General features: G+C 43.4%; 1 protein-coding gene across 1 annotated transcript in view; it reads left to right on the forward strand.

Annotated features, from left to right (window-relative positions):
* Positions 1 to 17,258, forward strand: part of LOC311244849 (transcription initiation factor TFIID subunit 4-like) — a gene marked incomplete at its 5' end in the record, with an annotated part of 58,857 nt that overhangs the window by 21,714 nt on the left and 19,885 nt on the right. The window contains 4 exons of the mRNA XM_084334532.1: positions 406 to 575; positions 3,138 to 3,268; positions 4,545 to 4,676; positions 10,695 to 10,751. Of these exons, the coding sequence (XP_084190658.1) occupies positions 406 to 575; positions 3,138 to 3,268; positions 4,545 to 4,676; positions 10,695 to 10,751 (490 nt within the window). The remainder of the gene's footprint in view (positions 1 to 405; positions 576 to 3,137; positions 3,269 to 4,544; positions 4,677 to 10,694; positions 10,752 to 17,258) is intronic.

Here is a 17,258-nt window from a genome sequence, read left to right on the forward strand (position 1 = left end):
CAGTACTGTATCTACAAAACCTTCTGTTTAATCATCTTCCATTTATTCATTTGCTTAGATTTTTCAGGTCTGGTCAATTTTAGCATGGTGTTATTCACAGTCAAAAAAAAAATTATTGATATTCTCATTTGGTTCATTACAATTTACTCAAGCCTAGTAACAGACACAGTATTTCTGACACTGGGAATACATTCCCTGAGATCCATAGATGTCCCTAGAATCAGATACCAAGAACATGCAAATGGGCCATATAAAAAAAAAATCTGTAAATGTGTATTCTACGTTCTTATGGAATGAATGAGATACCTTTTATTTTTTTATTATTATTAATTTTGAGTAAATTTTCATAACGCGATCATTTGCTGTGTAATTAATTAATGTGATAAATCTGCTGACCTCTTTCAGAGATGACGACGACATCAACGACGTGGCCTCGATGGCCGGGGTCAACCTCAACGAGGAGAACGCCCGCATCCTGGCAACCAGCTCCGAGCTGGTCGGCACCAAGATCCGCTCCTGTAAGGACGAGGCCTTCCTGCCCCCCGGACTGCTGCACCGCCGGATCCTAGACACCGGTAGGTCCTCCACCCGGTATTACCTGCCTGCCGGGCACACCGGGCGGCGGGTGCCGTAGTCTGATGCAGTGTCGTAGGACTACTCGAGTCCAGGAGTCCATTAACTGCATTTCGGAAGGTGCAGACGAGGACTCAGACTTTTTTGTTTTTTGTAATAGGCCCTAATCATTTGGCATAAGATATTGATGGCTAGTGCATTTGTTTGGCTATTGTGTCACAAAGTAAATAAACTCCCTTTTTAAACTGTGACCGCTGTGTCATTTATGTTTAATGTAGACCTTTTTTTATTTGTATGTCAGCTCTTTGACTGCCAGAGTGGAGTGGACTCAACATTGATGACTCGGACTCGGACTCGGACTAGGGTAATGGGGACTCGACTCAGACTTGACTCTGGCTCTTCTTTGGTGACTCGGACTCAGACTCGAACGCTGGGCGACTCGGGACTCGACTCGGACTCGAGAATTAGTGACTCGACTACAACACTGGTCTGATATATTAGGCTTTTTTTTTTACCAGATCGTGATGTAACTGCCGTGTGGATTTCCCAAACTGACCTAATTTCCAACCGTGCTAATCTGAACCCTGCTGAAAGGGAAGTGCTTACGGACACCGACGACTGCAATGTTTTGAAATTCTGGACCAACAAATTCTCAAACGCTCCAGGGTGGGGTTTTCTTTTTTACCCCAAAAGCCATCGTAATGCCAAGAATATCTTTTGATGAGGTTTTATTCAGAGTGTTTCCCAATACATAGTATCTCTCATAAAATAAGATAAGATGAGATCAGATAAGATATTGCTTTATTGATCCCCTTGGGGAAATTCAGGCGTCATAGCAGCATGGGGGAGGGGGGAGGGGAGGTACAGGTATGGGCAGGGTAATAGTAGAATACATAAATTATAGGCAATACAACTTTAGTAAAGATGGAACTAAGCAGTGTAAACAATATAATCAACTTTGAATATAAGAATATCAGCGAGTAAACGGTGTAATCAAAGGTGCAGATGACTGTCTGTGTGGATCTGAAAATAGTTGGATGAGAGAATGAGGCTAGAACTAGGAACTAAGTTCTTAGAAAGGAAAGGTTGAGGAGTTTTAGAAACCTATCCTACTCATTGATGATTAACCCTTTCACTGCCACACGACATAAGGTTAAATCCGCGGTGCTAATGATGCTAATGATGGAGCATCGCCGTCGGTTGTGTGATAGTAAAGGGGCTAACCTTCTGTATTGCCACAGTGAAAGGGTTAACCGGCTGTCGTGTGGCAGTGAAAGGGTTAAGGGTTAAGCCTCCACACGTTTTCACACCAGACTCCCTCGGCACCGGCCACCTGTTAGCAATACTAGTGCAAGTCAATGGGATTTGAATCCTCAGAACTGCATACAAGTCCCTTCGAAGATGAGATATTCCTTTATTGATCCTCTAGGGGAAATTCAGGAACACTTCTATTACTACGGCGTATAGAAGTAAATGGACGGCGGCTGTGGTGCCTTCGGCTTGGCCGACCGTCCATACTAACACAATTGGCAGTGTTAGCGGGTGGGAAACCCGGCGAGGGTGGGTCCTGGTCGTTGTGAAACAGCGACTCCTACAGTTCGGTCGGGGCGCCTGCACAGCAAGGGAAGGATCTGGGAGAGGTAGTGTGACCTTCCACACGTTACACGTTACACTCTCCCAGTGAGAGTCCGCGCTGCCAGGTGAAAAGAAGCGGTGGGCTGGGTACACATGTGTCGGAGGAAGCATGTGATAGTCTCCGCCCTCCCGGACCGACGGTAGGGGGTAGAGTGCGCAACGACCAGGAAGGGGATTGGGAATTGGCATAACGACTAACATTGGGATGGGAGAAAAACGAAAAAAGAAGGGGGAAAAAGATAAAAAAAAATAAAAAGAATGCAATGCCTTGCGAGCATTTTCTGAGAATAGGGGTTATTGACCACTGCAGCCATTTTGCTCTTATTTTGCTGAGGTTGGGATTCCTTTATACCCTCCCTCCCCGTGAATATGGTAAATTGCTAATGCTAACAAATGCTAAAAGGAGACAAGTGCCAATATTTCAGAAAACAAAAACTCTTGTTTTGAAAACCTCTAAGAGTAGGTTTGATCAGTATTCAGTGCTTCTAAAAACATCCTGAACCATAACTACCTAGTGTGTGACTTCAAGATCACCCGGATTATGGACATAAGAGCCTCCAATCAATGTAGGAAATAAATGTTCTCTTTTTTGTGGGGAGCATTTTGTCCCCTTTTCCATTGGCATTTAGAGCCATTTCATGCGCATTTATACGGCAAACATCGCTTAATCCTTGTATCTAATCTCATAACAAAGGTGCTTATTTCTTGTTATTGGGAGAATAATGACGACTCCTCCTACAGTCAGTGGAGAGACCGACAACATTCTTCTCTGTTCTTAATTTCACTGGGTATTTTCTGTGCCCAGAATCCCAAGTTCAGGGGTGTTTTATGACCTTCCAGCCGGAGTTTTTATTTTGCCCAGAGCACCCGTTAATCTCCCACACCGCCGCCAACCACTTTTATCTTCTGCCCCGTTTCCCCAACAACAGCAAAGAAATTTGGCGTGACAGAGGTGCCGGTGGAAGTGGTGAACTACATCTCCCACGCCACCCAGTCCAGACTCCGCATGCTGCTGGAGAAGGTGTCTGCCGTCGCTCAACACCGCACGGACGGAGGGAGGGTGAGTTACCATACCACACATAAACACTAGACCAGCACTGTGAGGCAGGGTGAGTTACCATACCACACATAAACACTAGACCAGCACTGTAAGGCAGGGTGAGTTACCATACCACACATAAACACTAGACCAGCACTTTAAGGCAGGGTGAGTTACCATACCACACATAAACACTAGACCAGCACTGTAAGGCAGGGTGAGTTACCATACCACACATAAACACTAGACCAGCACTGTAAGGCAGGGTGAGTTACCATACCACACATAAACACTAGACCAGCACTGTAAGGCAGGGTGAGTTACCATACCACACATAAACACTAGACCAGCACTGTAAGGCAGGGTGAGTTACCATACCACACATAAACACTAGACCAAAAGAAGAGAGGGGAGGGGAGGAGAGGGGAAAGAGGGAGAGGAGAAGAGAAGAGAGGGGAAAGAGGGGAGGAGAAGAGAAGAGAGGGGAAAGAGGATAGAAGAGGGAAAAACCTGCCTTACACCTGCAGCACCCATTTCATCCATACTGTCGCCCAAACCTCAGGGGCCGCAGCAGCACCCATTTCATCCACGCTCTCACCTGCTGTCATGCTGGATGCTTCCCTGCCGATATTATTGTTCAATCATTTTGAAACGTTGAGGCGGTCTATTTTACAACCTACCTGAGGAGAATCCACAACGTGTTGTCCGTCAGTAGATGGTTGGCAGACTGTTACCGACGAGGCCCACAGTCGCATGACCTAAACCTTTTTTATTGTCTTCATCCTTACCCCTTCCTTTTCTCCTTCTATCCTTCTCCCTCTCCCCCCCTCTCGTCCCCCCTCCGCCTTCCCTCCCTGCTCCCTTCTTTCCCCTCTCCTCTCTCCCCCTTTCTTCTCATCTCCTCTCTCTTCTCCTCTCCTCTCTTTCCCCTTCCCTCCTCCTCCCCTCTCTTCTCCTCCCTTCTCTTCTCCTTCCCTCTCTTCTCCTCGCCTCTCCTCCTCTCTTCTTCTCTCCTCTCTTTCCCCCCTCCTCTCCTCTCTTCTCCTCCTCTCTTTACCCTCTCTTCTCCTCCTCCCCTCTCTTCTCCTCCTTCCCTCTCCTCTCCCCCCTCCGCTCCTCCTCTCCCCCCTCCGCTCCTCCTCTCTCCTCCTCTCCTCTCCTCTCCTCTCCTCTCCTCTCCTCTCCTCTCCTCTCCTCTCCTCTCCTCTCCTCTCCTCTCCTCTCCTCTCCTCTCCTCTCTCCTCCTCTCCTCTCCTCTCCTCTCCTCTCTCCTCCTCCTCTCCCGTCTGTGTGTCAGGATGAGCAGGCTCAGTGCTATGAGCAGTCTTCAGATGTCAGAGGTCAGCTGCGTTTCTTCGAGACGCTGGAGAGGATGGAGAAACAGAGGAAGGACGAGCAGGAGAGAGAGATCCTCCTCAAAGCTGCCAAGGTAACGCAATGCAGGAACAACACACCCACACACACACACACAGACATACACACTCATACACATACACACAGACATACACACTTAAACGCACACACCCACACACAGACATACACACTCATACACATACACACAGACATACACACTTAAACACACACTTAAACACACACACACAGACATGCACACACACACACACACATACACACACACATACATACACACATATACACATACACGCACACACACACGCACACTCACAAATACATCGAGGAATACCACCAATCAAATCTTCAGAATATATTACAACATGTGCCTAGGACTAGGAGAATCACCCCAAAGCCAAAATACCTATTTGGATTTTTTAAATGTGTTTTTGGGACATAATATTATTGAAAACAAATTAGTAAGGATTTATTCATAACCCTAACCCTAACCCATAATAAAAGTGTCTGTGTTCCCCCGTTGGCACAGTGTTCTCATTCTAAAACTTTCCTTAAGTTCCTATGAAGGTGTCTCCTCACAGAGCTGTGTGTGTGTGAATGTGCTTGCGTAGGTGTGTGTCTGCACGTGTGTGTGTTTGCGTAGGCATGTGTGTGTGTGTGTGTGCGCGCGCGTGTATCTACTTTCCCTCGGAGGGAAGTGACACATGAAAGCAGAGAAGCAATTAGAGGAGCGCCCACTAGACACCATTAAAGCCGCACGCACGCGCACACACACACACACACACACACACACACACACGCACACACACACACATGCACACACACTGTAATTACCTTAATGTAGCATGGAATTGTCGTCAAGGAGATGATTATTTCTTTGCTTCCACTGAAGAGTATTCCCTGACCATATTAGCACTGTCGCCTGAACTGAGTCGGCTAATTTGATGTGCACAGTACGTCGCCCTGGCAACGCGGGCCATTAAATACCATTCCATTATTGCGTTGGATTACAGTTAATTTAATACTAAGTGTATTTTCCCTTCCAAGAAAGTGAATGTTATTTAGATTTTTCTATTTAATTGTGTTGTGTACGTATATGGACATGTCACTAATTACCATAATGTGACTTTATTGCATGAGACGGTGATCATGAGTAATTATCCAGCAGAATTGCCTGGTTAAATATTTTATTCATACTTTTATTTCATTTTATTTAACCTTTTTATTTAACCAGGTAATTCTGATTAGGATTAAGAATCTGTTTTGAACAAAACATGCATCGAAATGACAGACGCTGCAACGTAAAACAAACGCAGAATAAATACATAGAATAATAATAATAATAATAATAATAATAATAATAATAATTATTATAATTATAATAATAATAATAATAATAATAATAATAATAATAATAATAATAATAATAATAATAATAATAATAATAATAATAATAATAATCATATGAAACACATTAGAAGTCAAGTGTTCAGTTGAGTCCGCGGCTCCCGGTCGACTCCATTCCCAGGTCTTTCACTTTAACCCTTTCACTACCACACTACCAAATGGTTAACCCTTTCACTGCGACAATACAGGAGGTTAACCCTTTCACTGCCACACTACCAAATGGCTAACCCTTTCACTGCGACCATATGTAAGGTTAACACTTTCACTGCCACACGATAAAGGGTCAACCCTTTCACTACCACAGTACATAAGGTTAACCCTTTCACTACCACACTACAGACTGTTAACCGTCTGTAGTGTGGTAGTGAAAGGTTAACCTTCTGTAGTGTGGCGGTGAAAGGGTTAACCTTATGTAGTGTGGTGGTGAAAGGGTTAACCTTCTGTAGTGTGGTAGTGAAAGGGTTAACCTTCTGTAGTGTGGTGGTGAAAGGGTTAACCTTCTGTAGTGTGGTAGTGAAAGGGTTAACCTTCTGTAGTGTGGTAGTGAAAGGTTAACCTTCTGTAGTGTGGTAGTGAAAGGTTAACCTTCTGTAGTGTGGTAGTGAAAGGTTAACCTTCTGTAGTGTGGTGGTGAAAGGTTAACCTTCTGTAGTGTGGTAGTGAAAGGTTAACCTTCTGTAGTGTGGTAGTGAAAGGTTAACCTTCTGTAGTGTGGTGGTGAAAGGGTTAACCTTCTGTAGTGTGGTAGTGAAAGGTTAACCTTCTGTAGTGTGGTAGTGAAAGGGTTAACCTTCTGTAGTGTGGTGGTGAAAGGTTAACCTTCTGTAGTGTGGTAGTGAAAGGGTTAACCTTCTGTAGTGTGGTGGTGAAAGGGTTAACCTTCTGTAGTGTGGTAGTGAAAGGTTAACCTTCTGTAGTGTGGTAGTGAAAGGGTTAACCTTCTGTAGTGTGGTGGTGAAAGGTTAACCTTCTGTAGTGTGGTGGTGAAAGGGTTAACCTTCTGTAGTGTGGTAGTGAAAGGGTTAACCTTCTGTAGTGTGGTAGTGAAAGGGTTAACCTTCTGTAGTGTGGTGGTGAAAGGGTTAACCTTCTGTAGTGTGGTAGTGAAAGGGTTAACCTTCTGTAGTGTGGTAGTGAAAGGTTAACCTTCTGTAGTGTGGTAGTGAAAGGTTAACCTTCTGTAGTGTGGTAGTGAAAGGTTAACCTTCTGTAGTGTGGTGGTGAAAGGGTTAACCTTCTGTAGTGTGGTAGTGAAAGGTTAACCTTCTGTAGTGTGGTAGTGAAAGGGTTAACCTTCTGTAGTGTGGTGGTGAAAGGTTAACCTTCTGTAGTGTGGTAGTGAAAGGGTTAACCTTCTGTAGTGTGGTGGTGAAAGGGTTAACCTTCTGTAGTGTGGTAGTGAAAGGTTAACCTTCTGTAGTGTGGTAGTGAAAGGGTTAACCTTCTGTAGTGTGGTGGTGAAAGGTTAACCTTCTGTAGTGTGGTGGTGAAAGGTTAACCTTCTGTAGTGTGGTAGTGAAAGGTTAACCTTCTGTAGTGTGGTAGTGAAAGGGTTTGATGTTTTAAGTGGCTCAAAACGAATCCGATTTTCCAGCCGCAAGTCAGCTTGTAGCGTGTTCCAGGAAGAGGGAGCGTGAAACTCAAAAGCCATCTTAATTACTTCTGTCTGGACCTCGAGGTACAGATGATAATAAGTGCAGGTCAGACGTTACGCGATGTGAAAGCGCACTGATAGGAGGGGAGAATACCAAGAATGGACTTGTAAATAAATGGCAGGATAAAGTAGCCTTGGTGTGTTCAAGGTGCAGTGATGAGTGAGAGCTTTACTACACAGACACACGGTCACAAACCTCAGTGCACTATGATAGACGGCGTCTTAAAGGAACACGGCAACATTTTGGGGAAATTAGCTTACTGTCTTCTCCAGAGAGAGACGAGAAGATAGATACCAGTTTCCTCTCCGTGCGTTCAGTAGAAAGCTCTCTGGCCGCCCGTTAGCCTAGCTTAGCACAATGAATGGAAGCGGACAGTGCCGGTTAGCTTAGGCATTGTCCAACTAACACCTCTCCCGAAGGCTAACCGGCACTGTCCGCTTCCATTCATTGTGCTATGAATGGAATAATAAGCGTATTTCCCAAAATGTTGGCGTGTTCCTTTAACATGTATAAACACTGAGCAGATGCATTTATATAAAGCAGATCGCCATAATCAAGCAAAGATAAAAACGTAGAAGCAACAACCTCTTTTTAGATTGAATAGAAATACAGGCCTTGTTCCTCAAATAAAAACCTAGTTTTGGTTTAGGCTTCTTCGCAAGTGTTTCATTGTGAAGCTTAAAAGGAACATGCCAACATTTTAGGGAATTAGCTTACCGTCTTCTCCAGAGAGAGACAATAAGATAGATACTAGGGCTGAGCAATTAATCGGAAAAAAATCACGATCTCGATTCATAGATCTATGCAATCTCATTTCTAAATTATGATGATTTTCTTTTATTAAAAAAAAATAACAGTGTATTTTATAATTTTTTTTTACATTTTACTTAACTTTTTTAAATGATGACGATTCTGACTTGAGTTATTTTGTATGTTACAAGAGACTTAAGTTTAAGTCAAGCACTTTCATATGTTATGTTTAAGTTTAAGTCAAGCACTTTGATATACGGTATGTTATGTTCTGGGACGATACATCGATCCAGATCGATACATCGATGTAATTATCAACGATCGAATCGGATCGATGCGATGTAATAAGATCGATTCATATCGATACTCTTATTTTGAAAATCCTGTGGCGAGTCTCATAACTGATTGAGTTAAATGGGCATATGATATCATCTCATATCGATCCCAGGCACCTGAATCTAATCGTATCGTATTGTATCGTGAGAGACTTTGTGATATCGGCAAATATCGTATCGTTGTCCAAAGAATCGATATCGTATCGTATCATGATGAAACTGGTGATTCCCACCCCTATTATGTTGTCTGTTTAAGAAAGAGTGCAATAAATGATTTTATTGAAAAAATAAGAGAGAAAAATCGTGAGTTCACATTTTAGCAAGAATCGCCCAGCCCTAATAGATACCAGTTTCCTCTCTGTGCGTTCAGTAGAAAGCTATCTGGCTGCACGTTAGCCTAGCTTAGCACAATGAATGGAAGCGGACATGACCGGTTAGCCTTCGGCAGAGGTGTTAGTTGGACACTGCCTAGGCTAACCAGTCATGTCCGCTTTGAACTTTTAACTTGAAAGTTATTTATTTAAGTACAGTATATAGGGTATAAGCTGGTCCCAAGCTTTCACTGCAAAAAGTTTAAAGAAAAAAGAAAAAATTATTATTAAAAAAAATAACCAATTTTACACATGGTGGCGCTGGCACGTTGCTGTGCATCTATACCACTGTTTAAGGAAAGCCCTGCTATGTTTGTATCAGGGTGGGTGGCTTGGTCTAGTAGTGTTGAGGGCACTTATATTGCCTTTATTGCAGCTTTGCTACCTACTGTTTTATACCTGCCTTTCTTTCTGTCTTTCTTCGTTATTAGCGACATATCGGCCGTTCTTCCTGGGCTCCATAAGAAACGCTTAACAATATTGTAATACTGACAGGGTGGGATGTTAACACATGCAGTGTTTCCCATTATTACCTAGTCTAATATTACCTAGTCGTAATAGTAATCGGTATATATTTTTTTTCCCTAAAAAAATAAACCAGTTCAACACAGGTAACCACTTTTGCTTCATTTCTTTGATGGCTCAAATATGCTCTAGTCCAGTGGTTCTCAAACCTATCCTTGAGGCACCTCAGCCGTTCCATGTATTTGTTCAAATCCACCACCAGCACACCTGATTCAACTAATAAAGGGCTTGTTAAGTTGAATCAGGTGTGCTGGTGGTGGAATTTTAACAAATACATTGAACGGCTGTGGTGCTTCGAGGAGAGGATTGGGATGCACTGCTCTAGTCGATTTTGTGTTTTGAGCACAAAGTTCATCATAGATCTGGCCTCTTTCAAATTGATGCATTTAACTCTAAAGTGTACACACACAAAAAACAATTCCCCCCTAGAGGGTCCGACGTTCACCCACCGCAATCTCACAACCAATCCTTGGTTATTTTTTTTCTTCTTTCTATTATTTAATTTTTAATTTATTTGCTATTATTACTGTTGTTGTTATTTTTTCTTGTATATGTAAGTGGGGACGAGTAGGGATGGATATTGGATGTATACCAGTCCAGGATCTATACTGCTGCTCACCCCTTTGTTTGTGTTTATGTCTCTTGTTTTTTGTATGGGTGATGGGTAAAAAAAAAAAAAAAAAAAAAATGTCAAGATTTAAAATATGCGTATGTACATTTGTGTGTGTATGTAAGTATGGATATGTGCAGTTATGTATACCTAAAATGACTTTCTTTGACACAATAAAATATATTAAAAAAAAAAAATCCTGTGGGAAACGTATTCCACCTGTCACTCTGGCAGGCATTTGTGCGGAATCTCCATCTCTGGTGAAAGAGTTAATGCATTGTGTGAATGTAGTGTTGATTGAAGCTGAATTTTACTTTCCCGGTAGTAAATGGTTATGGCTGGAACACAACACATTACATACACACCAAATGTTGTTTTCAATGTCGAATGATCTAACAAAATCCATCGCTGCGTCTGCATTTCCAGAGTCGCGCCAGGCAAGAGGATCCTGAACAAGCTCGACTGAAGGCGAAGGCGAAAGAGGTAGGAGGCGGGTCTTAGTGGGGATTTGTGTCTGCATGTTTTCTTTATGTCCCAACTTGGTTCAAAACTGTTTACCAAAACCGCCCTGTGTCTCACCGTGAGAGTCTGATTCATTCACCGTGAGAGAAGTATCTCTTTGCAGGTGCTGTGTCGTCCTAGTCCCACGGTCTAACCTCTACGCTACATAACATCAGTTAGGCTGATGTGTGTCATCCTAGTCCCACGGTCTAACCTCTACGCTACATAACATCAGTTAGGCTGATGTGTGTCGTCCTAGTCCCACGGTCTAACCTCTACGCTACATAACATCAGTTAGGCTGATGTGTGTCGTCCTAGTCCCACGGTCTAACCTCTACGCTACATAACATCAGTTAGGCTGATGTGTGTCGTCCTAGTCCCACGGTCTAACCTCTACGCTACATAACATCAGTTAGGCTGATGTGTGTCGTCCTAGTCCCACTGTCTAATCTGTGCAGTTAGGCTAATTTCTGCTGAAAGTCATCGATACGATAAGATGAAGTAGAGAGATTCACTGATACCGGTATGGGATATCGTTCACATACCAGGCTAAACAGGGTATCGATATCCAACAATTTCCCCAATACTAAAATCCGATACCAAGAAGCATGTAACATGCTAGAAATCAAAGCTAAGTGACTTGATTTTTTGCATTTTAACAATAGAAGCATGTTAGATCTCTCTAATGGAGAATAATGTAGTATATATCTCAATAATCATTGTCCAATGACCCCAAACCGGTGGTATAGACCTGTTCGCTGTATACGTCAGACTCCGTGTGCGTGCGCATCACCGGGGCAGAAAGGAACGTAATCCTGGTCAGAACAACGGGGCAGACTACAATTTATTTGCATTTGTTAGCCATGCTAGCGATCTAAACAATCTATCCATGCCAAAGCTAGATATGTAAAAGGTGAAAGACTCACACTCACAGCCGTGCTGATTTGGCTAAATGACATCCAGCCGTTTTCCTTTGAAACAACTTTTAGTCAGGGGAGTGCCATGGTTTCTCCATAGAGCCCCGTCGTATTCTTCTAACGCAGCAGCTCGCGCAGGTCCGGGGCAACTTAGTCACGTGACTCAGTTGGTATTGCTGATTGGCTCTCGAACACTGTATGTTTGTATACAGCGAACAGGCCTATAAGTCTATACCGTTCAGTAAGATATCTGTACTCTGTATATCGGCCCTTACTGAAAGCACTCGGACTCCGTATCGGCAGTGGAAGAGTGGTGTGGGTGCGTCCCTAACGGAAAGCTGAGAGCGTAACGCTCTTCCACGTGAATAAAGCACCACAACATCAGCCTCCATCGTGCCCCTGAGCCCACGAGGACACGACTGCAATTAGAAACGACATTCGTATCACATTATGACTTCTCCTCAGAGACAATCGCACATGAGACTAGTCTACACATTGCTTTATAGTGAGCTTATAGTTTGTAAACATTTCCCACGCTGTTCCAAGTCGCGCTGAACGAAGAGCTCCATTCACTGACGAGCCGTCGGACCGCAGCGTTCAGACGTCACGTCATCGGGGACATGGAGACTGTGTTCTTAGCGGCAGTGATTGACGGAAACAAATAGCTATTTCCATTCGAAAATCTATGTGCACTTGGGATAAATCCTATAAATATTTGCCGTAGCCATGAATGAGATGGAAAGAAACGACAATACATACAGTACCTTTTGACAGGAAATCACTTCCCCTCTGACAAGCCTTTGCTCATTATGGGTGTTTGGTTCGGAATGTCTGCGGTTTGGATAAACAAAACTAGTGTGTGCATTAATGTATGCATGTATTGCAGTAAACTGTGATTTTGCACATTCTCTGGTATATATGTATATTTCCCGTCGTCTTGATTTCTTTTAGGGAACACTTTTTAATAATCTCTTAAACCTAATCTAATATAGGGAACACTTGATGATTCATGTCCCAATCTGATACGATTCTCTACATCCTTTTACACACGACGTGCATATATATCCCAGAAAATTTGCAAAATCACATTTACTGTAACAAAGCGTATCTACGGTATATTCTTTGTGTGTACATTCCGATGTTCTCCGGTAACCTTATGGTGTCAATGTCTTATTGTATCCTGTGGACAAAAAAAAACGAACGAAACAAAACGCTTGTTACGGCCTGTTCCATTTTAACAACGGTGGTGTTATTCTAGTGGGTCTGTCTTGTCAGGATATAGACGGGCCTATTGATGTTTAAGCTGTGAAGATAACCCATACAATCGACAGTATTGTATTTAGGTGGATGTATGCACTATGCATTGTCCCGCTGTCATTCCCAATACCCTATCGGATGAAAACGGTCACACAGTCAGTCGGTCACTCACACGCACACACACGCCCTGTTTGGTGTCCTTGTTCTCTCGCCGGCTCTTCCCTATCGGGTTGTTGCCCGGGGGGACAGGGGGGTGGGAGGGGGGGGTGTTGCGGTGTCTTGCTACAGTGGCCACGAGCGTGCCCAGAGGGAACCGGAGGTCAAGGGTCATTACCCATAACCCATCTCCCTGCTGGCGCCTAAGGCGGGGAGAGGGAGAGCCAAGTCGAGACATGTTAATGCGGTGGACTGGTCGAAATAGTCAAACTATTAGTCTTCAGTTCCAGCAATGTTTCCAGCTCAATGGAAGATCTGGAAATGTAACATCCTGACACAGACAGGAGGATACATTGGAGAACAGGTGCTGGTGTCACAAACCATTTTGTGGCCGGATCAAATTCCTTTTCTTTTTTTTTACTTTTTCAATATCTTGCAACATACTGTAGTTGCATTATAACATAGTCTCGGATTACAGACAAATATACACGGTACAAGAGTGTACAAGACCACCACAGGAAGTGCAGGTAGACGGTGCAAGACCTTTTTTTATTATTATTATTATAAAAGATTTGGAGGCATAACCAAATGTATATAACTCAGATCTCCTACTATATACACTAGGACACTAGTACTACTATAATGTATGTACTACACACACTGAGTACTTCTATGTACTATACACACGGAGTACTACTATATACTATACACACTGAGTACTACTATGTACTATAATAATAATACTAATAATAAACTTTAGTTTAGTTTATAAACTGCAGCTCAAAGTGCTTCACAACAGAAAAAAGACAGGCATAAAATGAGCACATAAACTAAAGTGCAGACCTATAAATTCACATTAGGATCTAACATCCCAACAGGCCATGGTTTATGGTTTGATTCAGTTTTAAATAGACAATAATAAAAAGAGTAAGATAAAATAGACAGAGTAAAATAGTGCAATAGTGCAGTGCAATAAAATAGTAGAATAGAATAGACATAAAATGAGCACTTAAAGTGCAGACATATAAAATCAGTTTTTTTTACAGTGCAATAAAATACGGTAGTTCTGGATTACTGTTTAACAGTTCGAAGTCGTCTTTACCTTCTCTGTTTGGTATACTATCCACAGTTTAAAACCTGACAGTCTTCCCTCTTGTTTGATGCCCACTTTGACCCGGCCTTCGAACCTCCCTCTCAGGGCAAACCTCCCTCCCTCTCAGGGCGCAGTTCTAGGCCTGGGTCCTACACAGTTTTAAAGCCTGACAGTCTGTCTTGTTTGATACCCACACAGTTTAATAATACCTGACAGTTTTGAACCTGTAATAGACGGAGTAAAATAGTACAGTGCAATAAAATAGAATAGATAGTAAAATTATGCAACAGTGGGGGCGGCTAAGTTCGCCACTAATGCAGGAGATGCTCGGTTCGAGCCCAGCTCTCGGCGTTGCTACCAGCTTGGCTGGTCGTTCATACTAACACAATTGGCAGTGTTAGGGGTGGGAAAGCTGGTGGGTGGGGATTGGACGTTGTGGACAGTGACTCCTACAGGTCGGTTGGTGCGCCTGTACAGCAGAATCAGGAAGCATCGGGGGCAGCGTGAGCCTCCCACGCGTTACTCCTCGCCACTGAGAGGTCGCGCTGTACAGGTGAAAATATGCGACGGCTGCCTCCTTGTGTACCGGAGGGGACACGTGATGCAAGGCTTGGTCCTCACTGCAGCCGACCAGTGGGAGGCATAGTCTAGCAACGTTCGAGACAGGGGAGGGGAGAATTGAAGGGAGAATTGGCGAGGTGAAATTGAGATGGGAGAAAAAATAGAAAAATAAGGAGAAAAAGTGGATCAAAAAAAATTGGCAACAGTGCAGTGCAATAAAATAGAATGGACAGAGTAGAATGGTGCTACAGTACAATCAACAGCGGAGTGTATTAAAATATTAAAAGGCTATGGTGAAGAGGTCGGCCTTTTGCTTATTTTTGAAAATATTAAGAGATCTAGCTTCCCTAATGTCCATAGGTAGTGTATTCCATAACTTTGGTGCATAGGTTGCCATCCCCGATTCTCTTTAGACTGTGGCTTGGAACCTTCAATAGACCAGTAGTAGATGATTGCAATGTTCTAGAAAGCACATAGTTGACTAGAGAATTTGCAATGTAGCTTGGTCCTGTTCCATTTAGTGCTTTGTATGTAAGGAGGGAGGACCTTGAAATCCATTCTAAATGTTACCGGAAGCCAGTGTAGGTTAGTTAGCTAATACTGGACTGATGTGGTCTCTCCTCTTGGTTCTAGTTAGTAGCCTAGCTGCCGAGTTTTGAATGACACACAGAGTACTGTGTACTGTATACTGTACACTATTACACTATTGGGTGAAATAAACCAGCACACATTCAAAGCAGTAGAGTAGATGGTTAGAAACACAGACATCCAGGGAGAGAAACAGGTTGTTGATGATGATGATGAAGATGCAGTTATGATGATGAAGACACAGTTATGATGATGATGACGCTTATGATGATGATGAAGACAGTTATGATGATGATGAAGACACAGTTATGATGATGATGATGATGAAGACAGTTATGATGATGATGAAGACACAGTTATGATGAAGATGAAGACACAGTTATGATGAAGATGAAGACACAGTTATGATGAAGACACAGTTATGATGATGATGATGATGATGATGATGATGAAGACAGTTATGATGATGATGAAGACACAGTTATGATGAAGATACAATTATGATGAAGACACAGTTATGATGAAGACAGTTATGATGAAGATGATGATGATGAAGACGCAGTTAAGATGATGATGATGAAGACGCAGTTATGATGATGATGAAGATGCAGTTAGGATGATGATGATGAAGATGCAGTTAGGATGATGATGATGAAGATGCAGTTAGGATGATGATGATGATGATGAAGATGCAGTTAGGATGATGATGATGATGAAGATGCAGTTAGGATGATGATGATGATGATGAAGATGCAGTTAGGATGATGATGATGAAGATGCAGTTAGGATGATGATGATGATGAAGATGCAGTTAGGATGATGATGATGATGAAGATGCAGTTAGGATGATGATGATGATGATGGAGATGCAGTTAGGATGATGATGATGAAGATGCAGTTAGGATGATGATGATGATGAAGATGCAGTTAGGATGATGATGATGAAGATGCAGTTAGGATGATGATGATGATGATGAAGATGCAGTTAGGATGATGATGATGAAGATGCAGTTAGGATGATGAAGACACAGTTATGATGATGATGATGATGAAGACCGTTAGGACGATGATGTCACTACATCCTCCTCGACACCTAGCGGTTTCGCTGAACAGTGAAGCTGTGGAGAGAGAGAGAGAGAGAGAGAGAGAGAGAGAGAACACTGCTGCAGTCTGATCTAGAATTCTCTGAGAAGTTTGTCCAGTTTCAGTGAGAGTTATTCCAGAGGCTACGGCCTGCTGTGGAGGAGCGCTCTGCTGGGGCTGCTGGGGCACCACTCTGAAGTCCTCTGAAGTCCTCTGCTCCAGCTCTCTGCCACTTTGTCAGTCAGACAGAAAGAGAGAGAGAGGGAGGAGCCAGAGGCCGCACACGGATCACCCAGCCGCTCAGAAACCTCAGAAACATACGTCTCCGCCTTGTGCCCACAGTGACGAAGCCCTTCTCACTTCTCACGTTCACAGTACAAGAGGCGCGTACACGCGCATTATAGTACAGAATGCGTGCGCGCGCGACAGCGCCTATCTCGACGCCGGCTCCCCCTTGACCTCCGGGGTCGGATCACAAAGGTCACGGTGCCGCGTCACACCCGCCTAATGAAGGCAGCTGTGTGTTCTGTATATATCTGCGTTGCTGACTGCTTGTGTCTCTTGCGTGTGTGTGTGTGTGTGTGTGTGTGTGTGTGTGTGTGTGTGTGTGTGGTGTGTGTGTGTGTGTGTGTGTGTGTGTGTGTGTGTGTGTGTGTGTGTGTGTGTGTGTGTGTGTGTGTGTGTGTGTGTGTGGTGTGTGTGTGTGTGTGTGTGTGTGTGTGTGTGTGTGTGTGTGTGTGTGTGTGTGTGTGTGTGTGTGTGCTGCTGCTCCTCCATGTGCATCACTTCCCTTCCAATTAGCATTACAGCGTCTTAATGAGCGAGTAAAACGTT

The sequence above is a fragment of the Notolepis coatsorum genome, assembly GCF_963971535.1.
Source record: "Notolepis coatsorum genome assembly, chromosome: 18".
Lineage (NCBI taxonomy): Eukaryota > Metazoa > Chordata > Actinopteri > Aulopiformes > Paralepididae > Notolepis > Notolepis coatsorum.